The sequence below is a fragment of the Babylonia areolata genome, chromosome 18, assembly GCF_041734735.1.
Source record: "Babylonia areolata isolate BAREFJ2019XMU chromosome 18, ASM4173473v1, whole genome shotgun sequence".
In the NCBI taxonomy this organism is placed as follows: domain Eukaryota; kingdom Metazoa; phylum Mollusca; class Gastropoda; order Neogastropoda; family Buccinidae; genus Babylonia; species Babylonia areolata.
Genome location: NC_134893.1, coordinates 17,076,353 through 17,104,120, shown reverse-complemented (window position 1 = coordinate 17,104,120; position 27,768 = coordinate 17,076,353). Strand labels below are relative to the sequence as shown.

Sequence of the window (27,768 nt, the reverse complement as noted above, 5' to 3'; positions counted from 1 at the left end):
ATGGACCAGCAAGGCAGAATGAAGAAAGGGAGAGATGACAGAAAAAGAAAAAGCAGAAACAGACAGCAATAGAAAAGACATTTCTAACACAGTAATTCCAGGTGAGGACATATGTATATCTGAAGGAGTCCCTGGCATCCCCAGGGGTGGGGGTAGGAGGGTGAGGGAGAGGTTTCTAATCAGCATAATGTACAGCTATTGATGTATTTCCAGGTGAGGACATATGTATATCTGAAGAAGTCCCTGGCATCCCCAGGGGTGGGGGTAGGAGGGTGAGGGAGAGGTTTCTAATCAGCATAATGTACAGCTCGCCATGTATGGCGCTGTATGGCGAACTGTCCACTGGCCACCGTGACAGAGGAGCACCCAAGAAGAGATACAAAGACTCCTTGAAGAAAGCTCTCGGTGCCTGTCACATTGACCATCGCCAGTGGTCCGCAGTAGCCGCTGATCGAGAGACCTGGCGACGCACCATCCACCAAGCTGTCTCCTCCTTCGAAAACAACCGCAGGGCCAGCCTTGAGGACAAACGCAGAAGGAGGAAGAACCACGACGCTGCAGCCGCGAACCCAGACCAGACTTTCCCTTGCAACCGCTGCGGCCGACTCTGCTTTTCCCGCATTGGCCTTGTCAGCCATGAGCGTGCCTGCATCAGACGTGGACAACGCCCTTCCTAGATCTTCGTCAGCGAAGCCAGGCCATGATAATGTACAGCTATTGATGTATGAAACTTTACTGGTTAGCATCAATAGTATTCATATTAAAATCCTTCCGCCTTACAACGACCCATACTGTGTATGCCAGCATACTCTCAACACCATCCCTGTGAGAAATATTTAAAGTGCTGAGTCGTACTGTCTTTCAACCATGCTCAGTTTAATATATATATAAATCATTTAATCCCAGTGACAGAGAATCTCAGATTTGTTGTTTCTTTTTTTCTTTTCTTTTTTTTATGATGTTTGTACTGGAATCTTTTACAAACACTCATACACATATTTACATACACATACAAAGGATACAGATGGTTCATGAACATGCACTAACGTTCAAAATCCAGTATCTCCTAAAGAAAAATAAAATACAAACATACAAACTTATTCAAGCATACTAAGTTTTATTACTAAAATAAAACAAAGTTTATGCCATAACTAAACTATTTTGTATACAGTGCCAACACTGCAAAATTTAGTAATATCTTAGCACAAAGCTTTGCAGAAATAAAATGATTCATCAGTTAGCATTTCAATACATGTATTTCCTTCAGTATTGTTATGTTCTGTTCACATTGGATTAATGCATCACCTTCAGATGAATGAATGTTTAGCTGAATTGTTATAATGCACAAAGCTTCACTCTTTCACTATCACAACCAAGACAAGCCTTGTGCTGAGCTTCCATGCAAACCTACAAATGAAAAAAAAATTGTGCTGAATGTTAATGCACTGAATTCATTGTCAATTAAAAGAACACTGAAACTGATAGCTTCAAATGTGTGAGTGAAATGCCAGTACCATTTGAATAAATGTATGAATTACTCTGCATCAAATGAGTTGGAACACGTACAGCTTGTACCCGCTTTTGAGATTTTCGTTCATCTTGTTCTGAGAAGAAGAAAAAATCTTTCAGCAGACACTTAAATTAACCACTCCTAAAGAAAGGGAAAGGAAAGCACCATTTCTTAAAAGCATCATAGCAGAATCAGTTCTCAACACAGCTTGGAGGTGAGCACAATGTCTTTGCACAGCCTCTTGTAGTGCCAGGTGTCACCCTTCACCCGCTTTCGGCACACCCCCATGAAGGACGATTTGGGCATGGCGCACACTTCCAGGTCAAAGGCCAGTCGAATGCGGCCCCAGTCATCCATGACAGTACATCGCAGAGTGTAACTGGAAAAACAAATAAATGCGCAATGAATACTGGTGAAACAATGAATCAAAAACAAAACATCAACCTCACCCCACCTACCCGAACCATTTTTTCCCATCCACTTTATATGGAGAAGAAATGTTTGTGAACAAGTAGTATATTTGAGGCCCTGTTCTTTGGAAAAGGCTTTTTCCTCCATTGATTTTTCTTACTCCACCCAGGTGTATGAATGGGTATCTGACTTCAGCCCTGCTTCGCTATACAGAGCCTTATACACAGTTTCTAGAAATTCACTGCTGGTATGGTTATAAATGGATGTAGGTCCTAACTCATTAGCCTTTTTAAGTACACATGCAGACAGACACACAAACAATGCAAACATCCTGCAGATTAGATAAGTATTTCAACCGTAAACCGTTAATTTTTTTTTTTTTTTGAAAGAGCCAAGGAAAAGAGACACTTACTCGCTCTGTCTGTAAGGGATGCACATGTCCTCAATGGCACTTTTCAGGACTTCCATCACGTACTCAGGGTTTTGCTCTGTCGTCCGGAAAACATTGTGAAGAGCCTGACAAGAGAAAACAGCTTTAGTTCTCAAACCACATGGCACAACTGTGAAAAAGGATTATTTAAAAAAGATACTGTACTCGTCTAAAAGAAAAAAACAATGCATTAGCTATATACCTTTCAACCCTAGGGTCTTCACAAATACAGAGAAAATACATTTTTTGTAGTGATTCCTGTTAGATTTATCAAACATAAAGAGCATATGCACAGTTGCACAACACTTGAATTCAGCTTTTCACTTGTAAACTGCTTTATAATGTTCCCTATTTCCCTCTTTGAACTTGAAAAACTAACAGATCCTGGTAGATCCAGTCTTTTGTGTTAAGTAAGAATGAAATACACAGTAAATAAAAAATGTTTGCCCCTTGCCTACAGCACTATCATTTCTTTTCTTTCCAATGACACAAAAATATATACATAATTCATTAACTGTCATATAACAAAAATAAATAAATAAACAAATAAATAAAATTTTGATTTCATGGATGCACCTCAAAACGCAAATTTGTAAACATTTGGAAACACTGTCCCCTCAGTAAATGTATATATTATAGCAGGTATTTGAACAAATTCATCTTACTCACATTTCCCTGAAACTATCCAAGACAAATGGGTACACACTTCACATCAGAATAAAACAGTCAACACAACTAAGGCGGGAGCATTAAACAATTGAGGGTGTGTGATGGATTCGTCGTCAGCCTCCTTCCGTCTCAAGAGATGACGGCTGCAACCAGAAATTTAGTCACTGCCGGGCAATGCACTTCCTGCTGTGGCTGTGTAGACCAATGCTGAAGTGGCGATCTCGATTGGATTATTTGGAAATGGATTATACCACACCAGTAACAAATACTCAAGCACAACACTCACCTTGACCTTGCGGGGCCCCTCGCAGGTGGCGCCACGCTGTTTCTTGGGCGTCAGCATGTTGATCATGCGCTCCAGGCTGCCCATGACGGACCCTTTGCGCGACTTGCTGCTGCTACCCGGGGTGGACAAGTGGGCCTTGTACAGGTCGTCGTCCACTGACCGCGACGCTTTCCTGAGCAAGGACAGAAAACTGCTCCGTAGGGGTCAGTCAGACAGGGTTCTTGGCAATATAAATAAATAATGATAATAAAAGAAATATAAAGATAATAAAAGAAATAGACAAAGTATTCACTGAAATTGTCCATGGAATCAGAACACTCAGACAAAGAACTGTGCACACTTAGAGCACAATGCTATAGGCATGCTTGGAAAAATGCCTGGGAGACAGAAATTGTCTTTATGGAAAAACTGATGTGGAGAAAAAACAAACAAACAAACAAACAAAATAAATAAAATAATAGCAACAACAACAAAAAAAAGTGTTATCAGTCTTGTCAGGTATTCAAAGAAAGTATGGAGTCTGTTGTAAGTGATCAAACCATAAAAGTAACAAATTTAAATAAAATGAAATAAGATAAATAGTGTGATGTGAGAGAGAGGAAGAGGGAAAGAAAGTGAGAGGTTATAGATCACAACACTGAATCATGACACAAAATCATAGAAAAATGTGCTCATTCATATACACACACTGACACCACCTACATGAATATATTGAATTCAGTATTCTAGCATGTGAAAATGTAATTTGAGATGTTATTGTTAGATATACAGTGATACACTCAGATCTTGAGAGAACAGTAACTTGAAGATAACATCATATTCTAACATTTCTGGTCATATAGTCATGGTTCTTTTAAAGGCAATATTCAATTAACTGTATCAAAAGCATATAAAAGATACAACTGTAAGTTGAGTATTAAAAAAAGTCTTCAGTGCACAAAACCTCTACACACACACACACACACACACACACACACACACACACACAGAGGGAGAGAGATCTTCAGTTTAAAAAAAAAATTCACTTGAATGAAAGAAAAAAAAGGAAGAAAAAAACAAAAGAAAAATAAAGATAAAAGCTCATTATCAAATGATTCTTTAAAAGAAAAAAAAACAAACTTTTGACAATAAAATCAATCTTCCGATAATATCACGGAAGTTCAAGTCTGGAGTATTGTCTGACTGCAGACAAACAATGTCTGTAGGCTGAAACTTAAGTGCATACTTGTGCAGGAGCTAATGTCTAGGTAAAACAAACTGTGACTTCAACACACACACACACACACACACACACACACACACACACACACAAGCACGCTCCAATGTGGGACTTACTTGCTGCTTTGCCTGATAGGTGTGGCTGCCTCTGCAGCTAGATTGTGCAGCTGGGAGTCATATGATCTGGAGGGGGACAGTGTAGTGCTGACGATGTCCATTTTCTTTGGGGTGGCACCTGATGGTCATGGCACACATCAGAATCAATAATACTGCATCAAACCAATCAACATGGAAATTAATTTGTGCAGTCATGGGCTCTGTATAAACACAAAAATAATCTGATTAATCTCATCAGGCGTGTTTGATCTTCATTACGGCTTTACCGTATTCACCTTAAAAAGAGCATCAACTTGAGAGAAAAACAAATTAAAGTGAGTTTCTATTTTTCATTGATGTGTTAATTGCCTCTTTTCATAAAAAGGTACCTGTGTATAGGTCTCTACCTTTTCTTATCAATGTTGGAAGATCCCTCTCAGTCTTTACCCAGCCCAGAGATAGTCTCACAATATAATCTTCAGTGAACAATGAAATGCTTGCGGCCACAGCTGTACAAGAAGTTATTTCAAACAGGTTAAACATGAATAATCAAATACATACAAACAGATATAGTCGAAAAATAAATCGCCATTTAAATAAATGAACAGACAAACCAATGAACAAACACACACAGTAAATCAAAAAACAACAGTTAGAAACCCCATACTTGAATCGTCAATGGAAGCCAGCTGCTGACGCTGTTTCTTCACCACAGGCGACTTGGAGCTGCGCTGTGGAGTGGGCCTCTGAGCCGGTGTCTTCTCAATGTTCTGCTGCATTATCTTTGATGCAGGTGTTCTCGGAGCAGGCACGGGAGTAGCAAATACTGGCGCTTTTGGCCCCGGTGTTTTGCTCTGCTTGGGCGGCGGAGACTTGGGCACGGCAAAGTTCTCCTTTTCTTCACCGCTCTTCTCTGCCGATTCATTCTTCCTGGGACTGATTCTCCCTCTTCCGAAATCTGATTCACCAAAGTCCAGCCTCTCCCTGGCACGACCCCTGACCCGCTCTCTGTTGGCAGACGAATCGTCTTTGTCTGTGGACTTGATGATGGGCGTCTGTTCAGAGCGGCTGCTTGGAGTGGTGCAGTTCTGGTCTTGTGGAAGAAGAACCACAGGAGAAGACGGAAGCTCAACATAGTCGATGTCAGTTTCCAAGCTCATGCTGCGAATCTGTGAGCAGGACAAAAAGATTGATCAATCAAGGTTTAATAATATAGAACAAACAAAAAAATTAAGGAAATGAAAAACCATGATGAAAATCATGATGAAAATTTACTGAAATGTGCAAACTAGAAAAACTGAGATGTCTTTTAAAGAGAATGCAAGCATACTGTACAGGAATTTATTCAACCAGACTTCAGGTCTTTGGAGTTCCTTCTTCAGGTGGTCAGACAAATTGTCTACAAAGAATCCTGGGACCTGAACCCAAACACCTGAAGCCTAGAGGGCAAGGGTCACAAGACTGATACAGAAGGAAATAAAAAGTAAGAAAGTAAGAAAGAAAGAAAGAAAGAAAAACAAGGAATACGAATGAGTGAAACATAATTTAAAAAAAAAAAAAAAAAATTTTAAATATATAAAAAAACAAAAAACAGAGTGAACAAGAAATAGAGAGAGAAACAGAAAGGGACAGAGAAAGGTAAGAGATACAAACATAACAAGAGATACAAACATAACAAGAGATACAAACATAACAAAGGAAGAAACTGAAAGCATAAATGTGGAAATACTGGAAATCTTTGGCCTCACCTCAAATCAAATCAAATTTCAAAATAACTAAATTAAGTTTTGTATGTATACTATTATATATTTATTTCTGTAGTATTAATTTTGACCATGAAGAAAAGCTGTTGGATTATATTTCCAGTCTCACTTCATCATGAATGTTACTGTTACACAATGAAAATTAAAGTCAATTGAACTGAAATGAACACATTTAAAAGCACTGAATTCTTACTTAGCTACAAAAAGCACTGAAATGCTACTAAGACAAATCATAACTGAAAAAAAAACACAAGAAAGAGATGTAAAACGCCTACTGCAATCTGCTATCACAAGCCACCTTGAGACACCAGAATCTATGACCGTTCCACAAACAGAAATTAAGTGCCGTAGATTTCCAGTCACATATGACTACTGATGACTAACAAGGTATCCTGCTCCTGTGACTGTTCTTACTCTGGGGAGAGACTGGTTTTCATAACATGGAAAAGTTTGCAACTGGTGTCCATGGGCTGCTGAACCAAAGTGTGAGTCTTAATACAGAAAAAAAAGTAAAATGTAGAGGGGGGAAAACATTAAAAAAAACAGAATTATTACAGAAAAAGTCTCGCCCAAATGCCAATACAAAAATATGTATAATACAAAATATTCCTAGCACAAGTATCATAGCAGTGGGGAGTTTTTTGTTTGTGTGTTTGTTTGTTGTTGTTTTTATAATTTGTTAATAGACGTTTTTCATGTTACTTTTTAGTGTTTACTGGATGCTGACTGAGCTGTTCCAAATCAATCCTTTCTTTTTTGGTATATTCCCCTTTTACTAATAGGTATACATACATTCACACACACAGGCATGCACAAATACACAAGCACATACTCACACTACACGTCTGATATCACTCAAAGTGAAAAGATTTTCAATGAATGGAGTAAGAAAGAACAAGGCATTATCGCGTTCCTGTGTGTGTGTGTTTGTGTATGTGTGTTTAGTTTGTTAGTCACATTTTGGTGTGTGTACGTAACACTGATGTAATATGTTATGTAAAAAAGTGTTATGTAAAGCACCCGGAGCAGATTTCTGGCTAGCGTGCTATATATGTATCCATTACTATTACCATGATCATTATAATCCTCACCTTGTGGCTGGGAGTGCAGCGGGTGACGGCAGGCCTGTGCAGCATACGGACCGGCTTCCCTTTCATCTTCTTCTCCAGCAGCAGGAAGTAGGTGGCCGTCAGGTAATCATACTTCCACTGTCAAGGCAACATGTCAACTGAATGCCATCACTGTCACACTGTTACTGTGTGTGTGTCATCACATCCACCTAACAGCTTACAGCTTCCATTATATGTGTGGTCTGTGGTGTGTGTTGTGTGTTGTGTTGTGTTGTGTTGTGTGTGTGTGTGTGTGTGTGTCTTTTATGTTTTATCATAATGAAACCTGCATTTCACAGAGAGAGAGAGGGAGAAAGTAAATGACAGTGTGCATGTATGTTTGACAAAAATAATGCTGGCTGACAATGACACATGCATAAATATATTACACTACCAACGAGTGTCCATCGTAATGCAATACATCTTTATCAATCTAACTGGAAATTACATGAGCAGCCAAAGGCTTGTCACACACACACACACACACACCACCCAGACTCTAATACCAGTCTGACACACTTATAAACATAGCAAAGGCTGAATTCAAAGGTCATAAACTGGATGAAACAAAGTTGAATACAAGCATGAAATTAAAAAAACAGCAACTTAATTCATCATGCAATAAAAGTATGTTTAAATCAATAAAATTGTTCAAATCAAGTCAAATGAAATCAAGTCTATAACTGATTCAATCTGAGTAAATCTACAGTAGACATACCTTTGTTATAAGCATTTCCATTTGGACCCGACTTTTCCCATAATGAACTGCCAGCTCTGTCAAGCAGTCTTCATCCAAGGTTCTCTGTTGAAGGAATAAAGACAGCTAGCTTGAGAAACTTTCAGCACTGATGCTGATAAGTGTTCATAGAATTAACATGTGTGCATTAAATACATAACCATGTATGTAATTAGAAGAAACTACAAAAAAAAAAAAAAAAAAATCAAAGAAAAGATATGAAGAGTCAAATCACTGTGATTGAGAATTTTCTTGTTTCACGTTACATAAATACATACTTGAGTGCAACTCTGCTCTTAGACCTTAAAAAATGAGCATGACATATTGTGCAGGTGCTTTTTTTTTTTTTAAGGTCCATATTCCACTGGAAGGCAGGCCTGGCTGACCATCAGACACGTTCTTTTAGGGGTTGGTTTTTTTTTGTTCGTTGTTTTTTTTTTCACGCATTCAGCTACTTGTCGAATGCTGCTGGTCAAGGGTTTATCAAATTTCAAAGAATTTTCCTTCTAGACCTTGAAGGGCAAATCAGAATTTCCAGCTTAGACATTTCAGCCCTGGTCTTCCATGCCTGTGTAGGGGCCCTGGGTATGACCACAGCCCAGTCAGTCACAGTGCCTACCTTGTACTTGCTGGCCCACTCCACTGGCACATTGACCCCCTCCCTCAGCCAGCTGTGGTCCAGCAGTCTGTTGATGGTGATGCGCCGCGAGGGGTCCGTCTGCAGCATCTGTGCCAGTAGCCTTATTGTGTCCTTCCCCAGCCACTCCGGCACTTCGTATTTACCACTCTGAGGACGTTCCCAACACATGACTCTTTAATAAGCTGCAATACTTCTACTCCGCTACTTCGTACTTACCACTCTGAGGATGTTCCCAACACATGACTCTTTAATAAGCTGCAATACATCTACTCCGCTACTTCGTACTTACCACTCTGAGGACGTTCCCAACACATGACTCTTTAATAAGCTGCAATACATCTACTCCGCTACTTCGTGCTTACCACTCTGAGGACGTTCCCAACACATGACTCTTTAACAAGCTGCAATACTTCTACTCCGCTACTTCGTATTTACCACTCTGAGGACGTTCCCAACACATGACTCTTTAACAAGCTGCAATACATCTACTCCGCTACTTCGTATTTACCACTCTGAGGACGTTCCCAACACATGACTCTTTAACATTAATAACAAGCTGTAATACTTCTACTCCGCTACTTCGTATCAACCACTCTGAGGACGTTCCCAACACATGACACTTTAACAAGCTGCAATACTTCTACTCCGCTACTTCGTATCAACCACTCTGAGGACGTTCCCAACACATGACACTTTAACAAGCTGCAATACTTCTACTCCGCTACTTCGTATTAACCACTCTGAGGACGGTCCCAACACATGACTCTTTAACAAGCCGCAATACTTCCAGTAGACAATGTGACAGAATGAGTTCTCTTCTTATCCAGTGTTCACCAGCAATCGGCATGATGTTGTATCCTTGGGAAAGGCACTTCACTGATTTTCCTCAATCCACCCAGGTGTGAATGATGTACCAAGCTTTCTGTTGGGCAAGGTTAAAGCAGCGGAAGGAGAGGATTGGGGCCTACCTTCCTATACGGAACCCTAGACTTACTGAGTGAATTCACGGCCCCAGTGATCGTAGACGGCTATGAGACCTTATCATTTCTAATCATCATATTTATATATATTACCAACTCTGAGGATATTCCCAGTGTATCTCTCTTTCACAAGTTTCAATATTTCTTATCATTGTATCTAACACTCTGAGGTCATTCCCTATGCATTCAGGACTCTTTTACAATCTGCTATATATCTCCAATCACTTGTATGTTAAAGATCTGTAATCACAAAAATGTGTAAACTGTAATGTTATTAAGAACTGTTTTATCACCATTTGTGCCATTTCAAGTAGGCAATGGTTGTCTAATCAGTCTTCATTTACTATTAAAAACAAGTACTTTCTCAATTGTTTAAAGTTATTCTCTTCATTTGCTATTATAGAAATTAGATATGTACAAGGTACTTACACAAATATGTAATGCTATTCTGAACTGTTAAACATCTATATGACATTCAAATGGTGTAGTGCTACAGAAATCTTAGATACTGAAAAGTGACTTTCTCATTTTTCAGATATTCAATCCCCTTTTTAATATGACAGTAACATTCATGAGGTACTGTACCATGCGAATGTGTCATTACAATAAATAAATAATACTGAGAAAAAAGTCTGGAATGTTAATTATTATGTTATTTTAATTGAAATGACAATGTGAACATTACAAGCATTATCTAAACAATCTATACAACTGAACAGGTGCACCCACCTTGATTTTTTTGTACAGGTGGGAAAGCTTCTCATCATCAAATGGCAGGTAGCCACACAGCAGGGCGTACAGTAACACCCCCATACTCCAGATATCAGCCTGCATGTGAAACAAAGGGTCATGTGTAAGTATCACAAATGAGATGGAAAACACAGTAACACAAATAATACAAAGGAAAATACTGTCTAAAGTGAACAAAGACAGACTAATATTAGTAGTATGAAATAAACATAGAGAGATATTTTGGACAAAATAACAGAATGAGAGAACATTTTGCAGTCAACAACCTGGAATATTCTCCAAGAGAGAGCTACAAATCATTCAAAAGAACTTTACAGTATCAGACTTTACAGAATCAGTGAAGTCAAAATATCTCTCTATATATACACACACATACACAGCATGTGTTAACTTACACAAGTATCTTTACTTCTGTATGCTGCATTTTATATGTCCAAGATGTATGTGTAAGTGAAGTCAATCTTAGTTATACCTAATTATTCAACTGAGCATTTTATTAGTAATGGGTGAATTGCATTTTATTATTTGACAAGACAATCAGGTTACTTTCCCTTAGCTTGATTTTATTCACTTTATTTTGAGTCTTAAAAAAAAACTTTTTTTTCTTTATCATTTCTTTCCAATTGACAGTTAGCGCAATTTGGATACAGAGAATGTGCTGTGCTGGCTTGCGCTGTGTTAGGTATTTGGTTATAAATGTTTTTATTGAACACTCAGTCATAGTTTTGTTATGTAGAAGAAATTTTTTTTTGTCATTTCTTTTATCAGGAAACATATAAACAATTTCTGTTTTTATTGAATGATCAATTTTTATGTTGTTCTGTGGATAAAATGCCTTTTTTATGTCAATTTTATGTCAATCTCTTTTGGAGATAATAGTGTTCTTCACTTCTTGTGTCTTGAAACCATACCTCCGATCCAAGGTATTCCAGGCCAGAGATCAGCTCTGGGGCAGCATAGGCAGGGCTCCCACAACAGGTGGACAGGCGACAGTCCATCCCACCCTGAAACAATCAGGCTGGTCACCATGTGCCGCTCACAGACCTGTACTTCCTCCTGAACAATATTTTCCCTCTCGTGTGTGTGTGTGTGTGTGTGTGTGTGTGTGTGTGAGCGCACGGTCATATGCATGTATTCATGTATCATCATGAAAAAAATGTTCAGTGAGACAGGTCATCATCTACTGTCGCTCACCACATGGTCCTATGCTAACTCTTCAGCCCTGTCTGTCTACTGCAATAAAATTTCTAAAATGTCTTAAGACAGACAATCCATATCACAGAAATCTAAGTTTACACACGCATAATGATTATATATGAAGAAATGGATATGATTTTGTCACTGTAGTATATATAGCATTTAGAAAATACAGACAGAACACTGACAGGAATCTGTTCATAGCTGAGTGGGCACCTCATTGGGTACACTGTAAGTCAAAACAAAAACATAACAAAAAAAAACAACAAAAAAAGTATTTCCAAACAATATTTCCTTTGGGCATGTATATGTGCAAACTTGTGTGTTTGTGTGCAAATACACATTTATGTGTGCACATATGCATGTATTTATACACTTTTGGAAAAACAGTTCCTATAATCAGATTCCATGATAATTTTTTTTTTTTTTTAACTATCCATTGTTTACACTTGGTTTCATACCTTTGGCTTCGCACACAGGCCAAAATCAATCAGCTTCAGATTCTGATCTTCATCAAGGAGCAGGTTTTCCTGCAAAAAAGAAAATATTCATTCTTGAATCATACAAATAGATAAGATAAAAACAAAGAAAAGGCTTCCATTAAATGCACACATTATTTGAACAACAAAGAAAACTGCAAAAGAACATGAGCTACATCAATCAAAAAAGAAAAGAAAGAAAGAAAAATATGTAAAGTGAAAAATCCACACACTTTTGTATTAACCATAAGTGTATTTCTGTCTTAATTCTAAATAGTATATGTATATATTAAGATGATGCAAACATGACTCACTCACTCACCTGGGTGCAAAAAACCCAACACTGCAGTTCTAAGGACAGGCAAAAATGAAATGAAATGAAATTATGGTGCTTAGAGCCTCGCCGACCACTAAGGCCATCTCAAGGCTATCACCGCATCAATAACTACTACAAGGATAAAAAAAACAACCAATTAAAACGAGTCACCACTTTAAACTTTCCACTCCAAAGTTAAAAAAAAAAAAACTTCCAGTTTAAAACCTTCAAATCTGGTTAAAAATGTTCACTTCTTTTAAGAAGTCCATCAGCGCCCACGGAGGGACATCACGAAACAAAGTCTTCAAAGAAACCGCCGTGTAATGTCTGCGTCTAACGTCATGCAGATCCCAACAGTCAAGGAGCACGTGTTTCACGGTGAGAGGCTCATCACAGGGAATGCATCGAGGACAGGCAATCTCAATGGCAAATTGATATATGAAAAATACTGATTAAACTTAAAATTCATTACAGCACTGAAAGACACTGGCATTCATTGAAAGCAGCACGCACGCACGCACAATGTGTGCACACACACACAGAGCAGGAAAAACAAGAAAACAGCAGCTTACTGGTTTCAGATCCCTGTGAGCATAGCCATTGTTGTGAATATAGGCCACAGCTGACACAATTTGTCGGAAAAATATTCTGGCTTCATCTTCTTCAAGTCGATCTTTAGAAACGATGTAGTCGAACAGTTCTCCTTCTGGACAATACTGTAAAAGAAACCAGTCATGGTGCATCAGAGGCAAGCAAATTACTTACCTGAATTTGAAATATGTAACTGTAACTTGTAAGTCATAGACTACAGTGAACTGACAAAATTACTAAGAAAGGAAGTTTTGTCTCACTGTGACAGTGAAAACATATACCACAGATCAGGGCTTCTGATAATGCATAAAATTAACATGTGTCACTGTCGCTTTGAACAAGCAAAGAACACACATGCTCCATACGTGGGTCTCTGGGACTAAGTAAATATATCTAGAATTAACATTATTATAAAAGAGTGAAAATCCTGTACTGGAGCTTCAGTCTGAAGTACGGATCTTCTGCCGAGGAAGAGTTGTTTCTTTCCGCCACTACTTTGCCCATAAACCAAGACTCTTATGACTGTAAGATATGCCTGCTATTGAATGTAATATAGCAATGCAGATTTAATCAAAATATGTAGTATTAGTGAATTTCTGAAAGTAGTCTGGTACCCCCTAGATTTTTAACTTATCAGAAACCAGGACATATTTCTTTTTGCATAAGTGATTTCTCACTGTCAACCACTGATATTGTTTCTTTCTATGCTTATGGACTACTGTTGCTGATAAATGGTGTTGCAAAAAGATGGAACTAGCACAAAACATCATCCAAATGACTCAACAGCAGTGCAAGTTCTCTGACTGATGGCCACATGACAGACTGATATCTCTATGGATTGCTGACAAATGGAGTTTGACAACAGATCAGTCATGATACGAGTCGTATGTGGATGGGTTGTGCCACTGTGAGACTATGGAAGATTCATACAATCATAGTTGATACTTTTTTTTTCAACAAATCTGGGCTTCTCAAGGCATGTTGTAAGAAACGGAAATATTCAAAGACTGAATTTTACCACTATTTTAGAACTTTCCACTTCCATATTCACATTACAATTCATCTCATACTTCCATCTTTTCAGAGTAATTTCAGGGTATATGAAAACCTACCTCCAGAATCATGTAGAATTTCTCTTCAGTCTCAATGACCTGGTACAGTTTGCAGATATGTTGGTGGCATAACTCCTGCATCGCTGCAATTTCTGTTTTCACTCTTGGGAGATCCTCCTATAAAAAAAAAAAGAAAAAAAGAAAAAATGCAATGAATCAAACAATGAAACATTCCAGATTGTCTCAATTCTAACATAACAAAACAAAATAAATGTGCCCTTGATTTTTAGCCATTTATTTGGAATTTGGAGTTTTTATTTTCAAAATGGTTACTGCCAAAAAATAGTACAAATAAAACTTCCTTTAAATTCTTCAATACTTGTAATTCTGTTAAATGAAACTTCATCAAAGTTCAATACTTATAATTCTACATATAGATTACAAAACTTGAGCAATTCTTTTTTTCTTTTTTTTTTAACCTGTCCTTGTGATGAATGATGTATGATGGACAGACCCCAGCTGTACAACAGAAACTTGCTTCAAAGATTTAAACTAAAGAAGAAAAAGAATCATATGCTGCTTGATACAGGAAAGCTGGAAAGATAAGGTAATGTCTAAAGTAAAAAAAAATTAAACAAGAGTCAAGCAGACACAGTAGTTGAGCAACAGTCCATTATCTTGCCATGGTAAATGAATTCTGAAAGAGGTGCAAAATATTTCCACTTACCCATTCTGAAAGAGGTACAAAATATTTCAACTTACCCCCAGTGACTTCTTGTCCATGATCTTGATGGCAACCTTCTCTCCTGTGAGGGCATGGTAAGCCAGCTTCACTTTGGCGAAGCCACCTGTGGTCAAAACAACAACGTTTGCCTTTCTCAAAGTCAAACATGTAAAAGGATTTAACGATACTATGACTACGTACTGCAGTTACTACTACCACTGCTGATACTGAAAATAGTGGTAGTAATATAAAAAATAAAATAAATAAAATAATGAGCAATAACAATAAATGGGATGAAGTGGACATCTTGTAGTTATGACATGTGATCTTGTTCAAGAAATGCCACATTAAGTGGAATGAAATTTATACTATTACTAGAGACTAGTCTAGAGTAAAACTATTGATGAATTTGACCACACTGGCTTATGAAATGAGATGAGAAAAAACAAACAACAAAAAAAAACAACTATCCCTGATACAGTGTTATAATCATGCCCTAAATATAATACAGCATTTTATTTCAAATTCTTCTGAGAGATATTCTATAGAATTAGGTAAGAGTCTTTGTCTGTGCAATAAATGTAAATTGTTATCTATTATGCACTTACCTGATCCAATGGTTTCACGCAGGTGATAGAAGCCTTTGAGTTCAGGATACTGTGAGCTCATCTTTACTTCTGTTTATTGTCACGTGTTTGTTACAGGAATGTATCATTCATAGCACAAATCTGCAATCATAAAAGTTCAAGAACTTTATTGTTATTCATAAAATAAGAATAAAAACAGCTTCAGTCAGAAAAAATGCAGAATCAGTGTATTATTCCTGATGACTCCATGACGTGACCAAGTATATCATGTCAATGGTCAACTAATAGACTTCAGCCTTTTGCCTATGTGGAAAATGTTTAAGTTTTGTTTTTGTTGTCGTTTTGTGTTCTACTTTTTATGTGCATATTTTTTAGAGCCATTGCTTTACATAAAATGACTGATCTTGCTACTCTATTTGCCTTTTTAAGTACTGCTGCATTAATCATTATCATATCTTGTGCACCATCTTGATTTGTGATTCAAAGACTTTGACAGGTTATTGTTGCTGTGTTCTTCAAGTAATGGTTGAATTTGAAACAAACTGAAACTAGTGAACGTGAAACATTACCAGAACCACTGTCTACTGTCCGGGTTCTACATTGAAACTAAGAAATGTTGAACTGGTTATGTATGTGTGCATGTGGGAAGGGAGGGGTGTATATTATATATATATATATATATATATATATATAGCATGTGTGTGTGTGTGTGTGTGTGTGTGTGTGTGTGTGCATGTAAAGAACTATGATCTGTTCAATGACATTTCTGGTAACATCCAATTTTTGTGTCCTAAATTATTGCACCTATAGGTTACATTTTCACAGTTTGTGGACCAAAAACAGAAAAAAGCATGATGGTGGCATGCAAGTTTAGTGACTGAATCTGCATCAAAACTGAGTAAAATAATGTACAAAAAACAGTCGAAATCCACTGAAAATGGGTTACAATATCTACAAATGATAACATCGTTTCAAATATGCACAAAAACTGCCGGTGAAATAGGTTTTTGAATTTACTGCGCTGAATGAGGGCTTTACCCCATCTAAAAAGTAACAGTAACATTGCTGTATCCATTATTCTGGAGTCATGTATGTTTGTGGACAAGGGTGTGTAAAAAAAAAAGTTCACTGTGCCCATGTGCACAAGTGATCAAAATATATGATCACAAAAAACTTATGCTTTCTAGCTTTGATAGATTTCTATGATTTATGTGAATTTGGCTACCCTACAAGTAGTAAAAAAAATAGCAACAACAAAACCAATAAATAAGCAAAAACAAACTGCAGATTGCCGATTGCATTACCAGGCCCATCATGTCACTTAAACTAAGTAGTCTGAATAGTATATAGATTAACATTATTCGATTACATATCATGCTACTGAAACGATATCGATCAATATGGGTATCATTATGTTTCACAACAAAATATAATGTATGTGTAAAGTTACCCTGCAACACGATCATGGAGCACCTGCAACTGCCTGTGTTGAGTTTGAAATTGGTTCCGAGCAGCCGACCAATCAACTCTAACCCAATCAAAACGCGCCGAATATTCGTCTCGTGATTCTAATTCTTCAACTTCCTGTGGATGATCTTCATGCCACCCCATATTCAAACAAAATATCTTTTATGTCACCAAATACAGAACAGCAACCGAATTTAACTGATTTTAATTTACTGGATTCATTTTCATTATTATATTATTTCAATTAAGATTTATTTTTCCAGCCTGGGGGAACTGTTCGCGCTAATCGACGAAAACATATGTACAACAGCCGTGCGTTTTCCCATTAATTTTATTGCGCGTTTGAAAAAAGTAAAAGAAACGAACCAGTTCAGTTCAATTCAATTAGTCAAGGAGTCGCCACAGCGTTCGGACAAATCTACAACACATCTGCTAAGCAGATACATGACCAGCAGCGTAACCCAACGCGTTTAACCAGATAAATATACATGGATTGATTGATTGATATGGATATTTAGGTGCCCACCCGGCCTCGGTCAAAGGCCAAGCTCTAAGCGCTTTACAAACACGGGGTTATTTACACAAAAGGCTGCCTACCTGGGTGGAGCCGATTGACGACAGCCACTGGGCGCTCATCATTCGTTTCCTGTGTCATTCAACTTCAGATTTCACCGGAGGCACGCACACTCAGTCAGACAAGCATGTAACACTGAGTTACTGAACATTTTACTCAGTGACGTGTATGACCGTTTTCAGTTGTTTATTTACCCCGCCATGTAGGCAGCCATACTCCGTTTTCAGGGGTGTGCATAAGTCATTCAGTGATAAGTCATCAAAATAATGAACTGATGAATGATTCAGAATGATTCAGTAAATACATCTAAGAATAAGGAAAATATGAGGTAAGCAAACAGACTAAAGAACTGAACAAAATGAAATGTAGAAGAAAGCGCAACAACTGATAATTAATAAATAAACAAGCAAATGAATATAAATAAACGCGCGCGCGCACACACACACTGGCACACACACACACACACACACACACACACACACACACACACACACACACACACACACACACACACACACACACACACTGCCACCGATTTCGTTGCCGCCGCCGGCCGCAAACTGAAGGCGGCCGGTGGGTAGCTATCTCTGATGCCATGTGGTGTTGTTAAGTCTGGGAAAGCCCAGAGAGTACTTTTGCGCAGTGTTGGTTAGGAAATGATGCCAGCATTCGTCAGTTTGATTTGCAAAGGATCGTGCCCTACCTTTCAAGCCTGACTTACAGCCATTGTATCTTGATGGCCTTGCATGTTGTTGTTGTTGTTGTTTTGTTTTTTGTTTGTTTTGTTGTTGTTTTTGTTTGTGGTTTGTTTTTTGTTTTTTTTTGGGGGGGGTTGTTGTTGTTGTTGTTTTTTTTGTTTTTGTTTTGTTTTTTTGTTTGTTTGGTTGGTTGGTTGCCGTTGGTTAGTTGGGTTTTTTTAGTAAGTTATTCTTTTACTCTTACAAACGAACCGTTCCCTCTGACCCAGCCGGTGCAATCAACGATTTAACTCTTCCATCTCTTGAAAGATGCCAAATATGACTGATAGATAAGTAAGTAATGAATTATAATGATATTCATTATTAGCCCGCCAATCAGACAAATTACCAAGACAATCTGTATATGAGGATTGTTCTCAGCATGAAATAGTTATCCATGTGCATCCATATCCTCCTTCCTCACTCTATATTGAAAAATGCTTATCATAGTTCAGTGGTTCCTTAATAGGCGATCTTTCTCTCTTTGATACTAAGCCCATCAACGTGAAGACTGACCGCAATCAGCGACATATATGGTGACATGGCAAACATCGACACAGATCGACCCATGCTGCACCTCTTTCAAGGCAGGGACACCCGGGGAAACACCCTCAAGCTGGCCAAGGGTCATTGCAGGCTGAGCTTGCGTGCTGGGTATTTTTCCCAGAGAGTCGTCACTGTATGGAATGGCCTCCCTGATAGTGTGGTGACCGCCCCATCAGTAAACGCCTTTAAAAACAGACTGGACACGCATTGGAAGAGCCTGCCTACACTGTACGACCCAGCCTATCACCATTAATATGCCACGCATGCTGCATAACAAGTGGGAGATATATTCTGGATCGGTGAACAGGCCGGTTAGGCCTTCAACACCGCAATATACAAGTACAAGTACAAGTAAGTATCGACCACCATAATTCAAACCAACATATGCAGCATAAACGACTGACCAGTCTTGAAGAAAAACTGGTGCTTCCTGAGCGCACCTAAGTCGGTTATTTGGTTTTCTACAATTCTCCCATTTGTGTTATCTTTAAAATTCATTTAGTTTTGCCCCACGCAATGACTGCGCCGAATCTTGGCAACTGACATGCTGGGGAAATACTAATTTGCGATCGGTTAACCTCAAAAGAGACTCAACGTGACATTCGTCGATGGAGAAGTTCATTTGGAACGGAAACTGAGAAGACCTGCGAAATTGCTGTCATCAGTGGCAAGTGGTGCACACAGTTTAAGGGTTGGACAGTTTAAACCCACATCATATATGAAAACTATGAACAGTGATGGCTAAATCAGCTCACTGATTCTTTAATTGTTATCTCCTTCAATTCATGCATATAATAATAACAATAATACATAATTTTTCTATGGCGCGATATTCAGTATACCAATGCTGCTCAAAGCGCCTTACATCATCCAAATGAATATATACATGCCTTAAAAAACATTTCAACGGCTCTCTGCCAACAAAAAATGTACAATCTGAATGTGTTCATATAAATCAAAAGCACATTTCAGACATGAATCCGATGATAAAAGCTATCAAGTAAATAAGGCTCAGATTAAAACAAAATGTATTTCATAGAACACATACACACACACGTGCGCGCACACTAACCTTAAATATCAATTGCACTTAAAACAGAATTGCATAAGCATTAAAATATTTCTAACACAGAATTCTGTTCGGACATGAATGTGCATGCGGACTTACGTACGCGTACCGGAACAGTCTACACACACACACACACACACACACACACACACACACACACACACACGTCGGGATTAAAAATAACCAGATAGAGGGGACATTACATCTAAGACCAAACTACATAAAATACACAATGCATTAAAACAGGATAACAAAAATACTTGTACAAAGATACTTGCTAAACAACACACTTTGGATTAACTGTTCTGCCCAGAACAAACTGCTTACGGAAAAGGTAAGTTTTCATATCTGACTTAAAAGAATGTAGATCAGAGGCATTTCTGAGAGATGAAAGACCTATTTTCAGTGCATTTCAGATTTGTCCTTGCGACTATAAGCAGCTTTTCAGAACTGGATCTTAATGTTCTGTGCGGTTCATAAGTTTCCAGTACAGAGGAGAGATACAGTCGAAGAGACTTGCCAGAATGTTTGAAGGCGAGTGTCACTAACTTATAGTAATGCGGGACTCAATTGGAAGCCAGTGTGACCGATTCAGAAGGGGTGTAACATGATCAGATTTATTTTTGGCGAGAACCAGTCGTGCAGCATTGTTCTGAATTTTCTGTAATCTGTGGAAGGAGGAAGATGGTAAACCTGCAAGTGTGGAATTGCTGCAGTGATCCAGTCTGAACAGGACGAAGAGGAAGCCAACTGAGCCATATTTTTCTCTGTTACTTATGGTCTTACTGAGGCTAGCCAACGACTATGAAAGTTACATGAGCGACACAAGAATGAAATTTGGTCGTTCATAGTCAATTCAGTTTCAGTAGCTCAAGGAGGCGTCACTGCGTTCGGACAAAACCATATACGCTACACCACATCTGCCAAGCCAAGCAGATGCCTGACCAGCAGCGTAACCCAACGCGCTTAGTCAGGCCTTGGAAAAAAACCAAAAAAAAAACCCAAACAAACAAAAAACCAAAAAAAACGGGGGAATAAATAATAGATAAGCTTGCATAAATAAATAAATAAATAAATAAATAATAATTATAATATAGAAAAAGGTAGTAGTAATAATATTAGTAATACTAATAAAATGATAATGATAAAACATAAATAAATAAATAAATAAATAAGACAACAATGGTGATAAATAAGCGAATAAATGTAAAACATGAAGACACACATTCACACATACACCCACACATGCATAACAGAAATGCACCAAACATGCAGTTTCACAGGTATGAAAGCACAGTCAAATACATATAAACGTACATGAGCTCCAACACACACACACACACACACACACAATACCTTGCACCTCCTCTACCCCCCTCCTCCACACACTCATTTCTAGTCTGAGTATCGCAGCTTCCACGACACACACACACACACACACACACACACACACACACACACAAACACACACTCACAGAGATGAACACTTACTTGTACAAGCACATATGAAAGCACAGTCAAATACATATAAACGTACATGAGCTCCAACACACACACACACACACACACACACACACATTACCTTGCACCTCCTCTACCCCCTCCTCCACACACTCATTTCTAGTCTACGTATCGCAGCTTCCACGGCACACACACACACACACACACACACACACACACACACACACACACACACACAAACACATACTCACAGAGATGAACACTTACTTGTACAAGCACACACACATACGCCCATATCTCCCACCCCCAACCCCACACACGTACATACAAAGATATATATATATATATATATATATATATATATATATATATATATATATATACGTTCCAATATCCTGTTGCTCCCACAGTGTAGGCATGCATACACTCACATACCTCATCCTCTATCCCACCTCCCCCCGCACTCCCACCTCCCCTCACACACACACACACACACACACACACACACACACACACACACACACACACACACACACACGTACACATATCTCTCCTGACACTTGTGTACACTTTCACTCTCGCGCATTCACAAACGCACTCAAAAGCACAGACCCACACATACACACAAACACACACGTACATACACACACGCACAGAGGCTGCCACTGACTGGCCGTAAGAGGGATGGGAAAAGATCTCTGATGCCAAGAACGTGGCGTCTAGTGTGTTGCTCAGTTTATTGTATTTGGAAAGGCCCACAGAGACTCTGTTCCGTTTTGAAGAAATTTGCGCAATGTTGGTTTGGAAATGATGCCGATATTTGTTTGATTTGCAAAGCATCGTGCTCTACCTTTCATGTTAGACTTGCGGCCGCTCCCTCTCTCTGCTTCTATTTCTTTGAGGCGATCGATGGTGTGATGGCCTTGTACCTGTTCTTTTTGGTATTCTTTGACTTTTCTGAGGATTTCCGATTTTCCTAGATGTAGGCCGCTCGTTGGTGTTGCGTTACCAGCAAGTCTGTCAGCTCGCTCATTTCCCTTAACACCTGCATGTCCCGGGCAGTATGACCATGTGAGTTTTTTAATCTGAAAGTTGCGCATTGCGTTATGCCACTCTGGGCTTCCAATTCCGCTTTCAATTTTCTGTATGAGGTTCATTGAGTCGGTTACAATCATGGCATGTTGGTTTCCGGGCGTATGGATGGACGATAGCCACTGGAGGGCATGTGTCACAGCTTCAACTTCCATCGTTAGGCTGGAGGTTGTGACTTTGTATGCAGCATTCTCTTCCCAAATTGTTTTTCCATTTTGTTTCGCAGTGAATCCCCAACCAGACTGGTCTTTGGTGACTGAGCCATCTGTGTATATGATGATGTCCTCTTCTTTACTGTTTTCTTCTATAAGTAGCTTCACTTCCGCATCAGTTTTGCCCTCTGGCCATTCCCGACAATGTCTTCCTAGAGTGGGTGAAATGACTGTGTTGAAGTCAAGGTCATTCATAGTCAAGGTTTGATCAACATATACACCCAGGTATTTGGCTGATGTTTGAAATGCTACTGAAGCAGGGCCAAATGTGACTGGGTCCCTTTTTTTTTTTTACTGCAATTAGGCGACCTCGGTCTCCTACAGCTAAGAGTTCAGTCATTGTCTTCATTGGGTGTTAGCTTGTTTTTGTCTATCCATACTTTTACATCAGCTACACAAGCCTCCAATTCAGTAATGACTGTACTGAAATCAGATGGTGGGGCAGCTTTTTGTAATTCTGTATCATCTGCATATTTGTGGTGACCAAATGAATGCCTTTTGAAAATGTCAGACAAAGACTGAATATACAAAGTGAGCAAGATAGGCCCTAACACTGATCACTGAGGGACACCAAACACAAGTGGAATAGCTTTAGAGGTGCAATTTTTCACTTTAACTATGAGTCGACGATGTGAAAGATATGAACGGGTCTAAAGCATGTCATCAAATTTCCTTTAAAATCATTAAAATAGTCCTCTGGTGGGCTAGCGTCCAGTTCTTGTCGGATGTTAACAATTTTGTCATTAAAATAATTACTAAAAACATCGGGGAGATCCTAAGGAGTAGTGTTTTTTGGCAGCAACAGTTTTCTACTTTTGCCACTAACAACTACTGAAATATTCTGACGCTTTGCAGCTGTCTACATGTTGTTTAGTTTGTTACGCTCCTTGACATATACATATATATCTGTCTGGAGACAGTGTCTTTTTTCTCTCTTTTTTTAAAAGGTATTTTTCACTAGTAAGACCACAGCCACGAACAAGACCTCAAGGGCGAAACGCCAATAGGTCGTTAAACACACGGCTCAGGTGCTATCAGTTTGCTGGAGCACCAGACGTGCTCGGCCTGTCGCTCTCGACGCTTGGCGGCCCTCAGTTCATCAGTCATCCAGGGAGCAGAGCCGGGGACGGTCACTGCAACAAGGCGAGTGGAGACTGAGGGCGTTTTTGTCCAGTATCTGACGGAGGCCGGTGTTGAATGTTGTCAGAGGAGACATATGATGAGCCGGCTTGAGTCAACTTGATTCCATCCATAAAGGATTTGATATCACCCTGGAATGATGACTCCCATCAGTGTGCTACAGACATTTCAACTTACAGCCTTTAACTAGGCCCCACTGTTCTGTCAGCAAAATATTGATAATTATCAATACAGTATAATATATATATTTGTGTGTGTGTGTGTGTGTGTGTGTGTGTGTGTGTGTGTGTGTAACAGAGAGAGAGAGAGAGAGAGAGAGAGAGAGAGAGAGAGACAGACAGACAGACAGACAGACAAACTGGCAGAGACAGACAGACAGACAGACAGACAGTTTCAGTTCAGTTTTTGCTTCACTAAAGGATCATAGTGTGTCAAAGCGTGTGGGCTGATCCGTTTACGCCAAGCCACGTCTACGGTACTGTTTAAAAACAACAACATTGAAGCGGATGCCTGATCTTCGCATAAACTGAATACACCCTGATAACTGAGACACATTGAGCGACAAAGACAGAGACTGATATAGAGAAAGAGGTGTGGTGTTGTGATTTTCTAAGTAATAAAAGTGCATTATTATCAGTTGACTACTTCAGATTTTACAAAATTTAGGAATATATTAATTTCCGTTCATTTCTTTACAAACCACACAATATAAACGGTTCGGTTCACTCGTGGATATATGCACGCACGGCTGTTTTGTGTATATTGACTGTGCGTATGTATTTCGTTTCTGCGAGATCAGTCTGGAAAAATGGCGTCGGACGTAAGTCACTTTATTGCTCTATTTGTACAGTAATTCGTAAATGTCGATAATAAATATGTTCCTGCTGTGTACAGGCGATGAACAGGAAAGTAACGTGTATATAAATCATATGTGAAAGTAGTTGCAATGGCGTTAGTACTGTGTTCATTTTGACTTAAATTTTGAAGACCGAGCACTTGTTCGAAAGAGTATGCACTCATTCCAGTTTGTTGTCCTCCCAAAGTGTGCATGCGGTGTTACTCGATTACAAATCACGTAGAAGTGATCATAACGACCTGTCTGTACTGTTGTAAGGAAAAAGCGAAATTAAATCATATGTGTTAAAGGCATGATACAGTCATTGCATCAAAAAGCTGTGAGACAGTGGATCATCTGGGTGCATCAACTTCGGTGTCATTTGCAATGGCGGTTGAATTTGGAGACTCGTGTTTTAAAAGAACGTACACAAGACTCAACACAGTGGTTGTACTCTGCTGTGAATTAAATGATCACTAAATTTCACGGACAGAAGCCCTATATATGTTAGATTGTGACTTTCATTGAAGCAAGAGAACATTATCAAATTCATGGACCCCAAAGACAAAGAATGAAAGATTTAAGAAACCTTTCTTCTTGTTTAAGTTGTTGTGCACATCCACAGCCATACTACAAACACTGCCCTAAATTAATGTTGAAATTGTAATACCAAATGAATGGCTGATCCTACTCTTGAAATGATTTTTTATTTTTATTTTTTTATTTACTTTTTGGTTGAAAATTCATTAATACCAGTATTAGTTGTACTTGTTGTCTACTTACTATGATTGGAATTTTGATTTTTACAGAAAAGAATAAATGGATGCTAACCCCCCACCCCCACTCCTCACTGCACACACGGAAATAGATAAAAAATATCAGACCAGAACTAAATAATTATGATATATACAACGTTGAAATCCTTTGAAAAAATAGATACTTTCTTGTTGATTGGTCATGATGGTGTGTGATCAGAAAGTGATTTTTAAAGAGATGAACAGACCAGAGAGTGTGTGTGTGTATATATATCTCAAATTTCAACCCCTTTTCTTTCTTTATGACATATATACATATGCATTAAATAGACATATAGGTGGGTGTATTTAATTATATGCAAACATTATTTGCTATAATTGAAAAACCCTTTAACGTTTATACTAAAATATATTGTATAAATGATATTGATATATTTTGGTTTTCTTGTACAGGATGAAGATCTCATAGCCCTGAGAGAGGCTGCCCTGGCAACCATGAAAAAAGTGAGCTTTTCAAATACATTATGCACTGGACTTAATAATGATAATTAAAGTAAACTTATTCTTGAATTGATCCTGTTGCCTTGTAAGGTTCACTGTTGTTGGGCTGTTTTCTTTCAGCCTTTTGCGTGTACACATGCGTATGTGTGAGTGTGAGTGTGTGGCTCTGAGAGAGAGACTGACAGAGACTGAAAATTAATGATTTTTGTTATTGAAATCCCAGTGATTAAGTTTTTCATTTTCGGTGAAATATGTTGAACTGTAACAGTTTTTTCATTGTTTGTGTTGGCACTGAATTGTCTAGTTATGGCTTGGCTTCGCAAAGGTTTGGGAATAGGGTTGTCCACATCAGCTGTGGGCTTCGCTGATGGCTGATAAGGTCAATTAGGGACATGCAGGTCCATCAGCTGCAGCTGCAAGGGAATGTCTATCCTGGGTCAGTTGCTGTGATGTCACTGGTTTTCCGGCTTTTCTTGTTTTTCTCCGGGCAGGATATGATGCGTCCTCATATGAGGTGACATCTTGGTGAATGGTATGTCACCAGGTCACACGATCAGCAGCTAAGGTGGACCACTGTCAATGTCACTGATGGATCTCTGTTTGGGGGCCTCTCTGTCATGGTGTTCATTGGAGAGTTCCTGTGCAGCATAATCTTGGGCATGCAGTAGGCCTCCATTCTGGAGACTTGCCCAGCCCAGCATAGTTGTATCTTCAACAGCATTGCCCCACCTCAATACTGGTGACCCCAGCTTGTTTGGGGACTTCAGTGTTGGTGACGAAGTCACTCCAGCTGATGTTGAGGATGTTGCAGTGCCAGCATTGGTGAAAACAAGAAGTTTGCAGGTTTTGTTAAGTGACCCATGACTCGGAGCCATAGAGGAGGGTGATTTCTGCAGGTGCTTGTTGCTGCAGATTTGTTTGTAAAGTCGGGCACTGTTTGCCATTACAGATCTGCTGTCAATTTCTTTGTGAATTTTGGGGTCTGACTATAATAAAAATAATTATAGTGTTCCCCAGGTAACAGAACTAGTAGATTATCTTCAGCTTTGTCTCACAGATGATGTTAGGAGGATGGTAATCATCTTGAGGTGCGGGCAGATGGAGAACTTCCTTCTTTTTCAGGCTGACTTCCTGTACAAAGAGCTCAGTAGACTCAGCAAAGCAGGATGCTAATGTGCTGTAGGGTTGTCTCTGTGCAATGAGGACAGCATGATTGGTAAAGAGCTCATGGATTAGTTGCTCCAGAACCATGGTTTGGGCTGTTTGGCCCCTCAGGTTGAACAGACTGCCATCAGTGCTGTATCGGATGTAGATACTGTCCTCATCATCAAGGTCATCTGTTAGTGTTACCCTATGGAGTGTCATGCAAGAGAAGATGGTGAAAGGAGTTGGTGCAGGGACACAACCTTGCTTTACTCCTTTTTCTATGGGGAAAGGCTCTGACTCAGAGATGTCTTAGCTGCATCAGACTTGGCCATGCTGATTTTCTTGTACCTTGATGACCATCTGAGGAACTTTGGAGGAGGGGAGCAATAGCTGAGTGGTTAAAGCGTTGGGATTTCCATTCTGAGGGTCCCAGATTAAAATCTCAGTAACGGCGCATCGTCGGTAAAGGGTGATTTTTCTGATCTCCCTGGTCAACATATGTGCAGACCTGCTTGAGGCTGAACCCCTTTTGTGTGTATACACAAGCAGAAGATCAGATACACATGTAATAGTTCCTGTAAGTAAAATTCATTCTCTGTCATCTTATGGTGGATTATGGAAATAAGAACATATCCAGCATGCACACCCCGGAAAACCGAGTATGGCTGCCTGCATGGTGGGGTAAATAA

At 39.0% G+C, this 27,768-nt stretch overlaps 2 protein-coding genes across 2 annotated transcripts in view; one reads left to right on the top strand and one right to left on the bottom strand.

The window, feature by feature from the left end:
• Nucleotides 1–281: 281 nt before the first annotated feature.
• Nucleotides 282–17,055, bottom strand: LOC143292532 (maternal embryonic leucine zipper kinase-like). Its single transcript, XM_076602912.1, has 16 exons — nt 16,995–17,055; nt 15,566–15,685; nt 14,996–15,081; nt 14,294–14,410; nt 13,163–13,306; nt 12,257–12,325; nt 11,510–11,602; nt 10,578–10,676; nt 8,848–9,015; nt 8,211–8,294; nt 7,475–7,591; nt 5,288–5,789; nt 4,642–4,759; nt 3,307–3,478; nt 2,334–2,437; nt 282–1,889 (listed from the first exon to the last, which is right to left on the bottom strand). Exons 2-16 carry the CDS (start codon nt 15,624–15,626, stop codon nt 1,709–1,711), a joined length of 2,115 nt encoding a protein of 704 aa, XP_076459027.1. The 5' UTR covers nt 15,627–15,685; nt 16,995–17,055; the 3' UTR covers nt 282–1,708.
• Nucleotides 17,056–24,637: 7,582 nt separating this feature from the next.
• Nucleotides 24,638–27,768, top strand: part of LOC143292531 (uncharacterized) — a 25,315-nt gene continuing 22,184 nt past the window's right edge. Inside the window, exons 1-2 of the mRNA XM_076602911.1 lie at nt 24,638–24,662; nt 25,886–25,936. Of these exons, the coding sequence (XP_076459026.1) occupies nt 24,651–24,662; nt 25,886–25,936 (63 nt within the window). The 5' untranslated portion in view covers nt 24,638–24,650. The remainder of the gene's footprint in view (nt 24,663–25,885; nt 25,937–27,768) is intronic.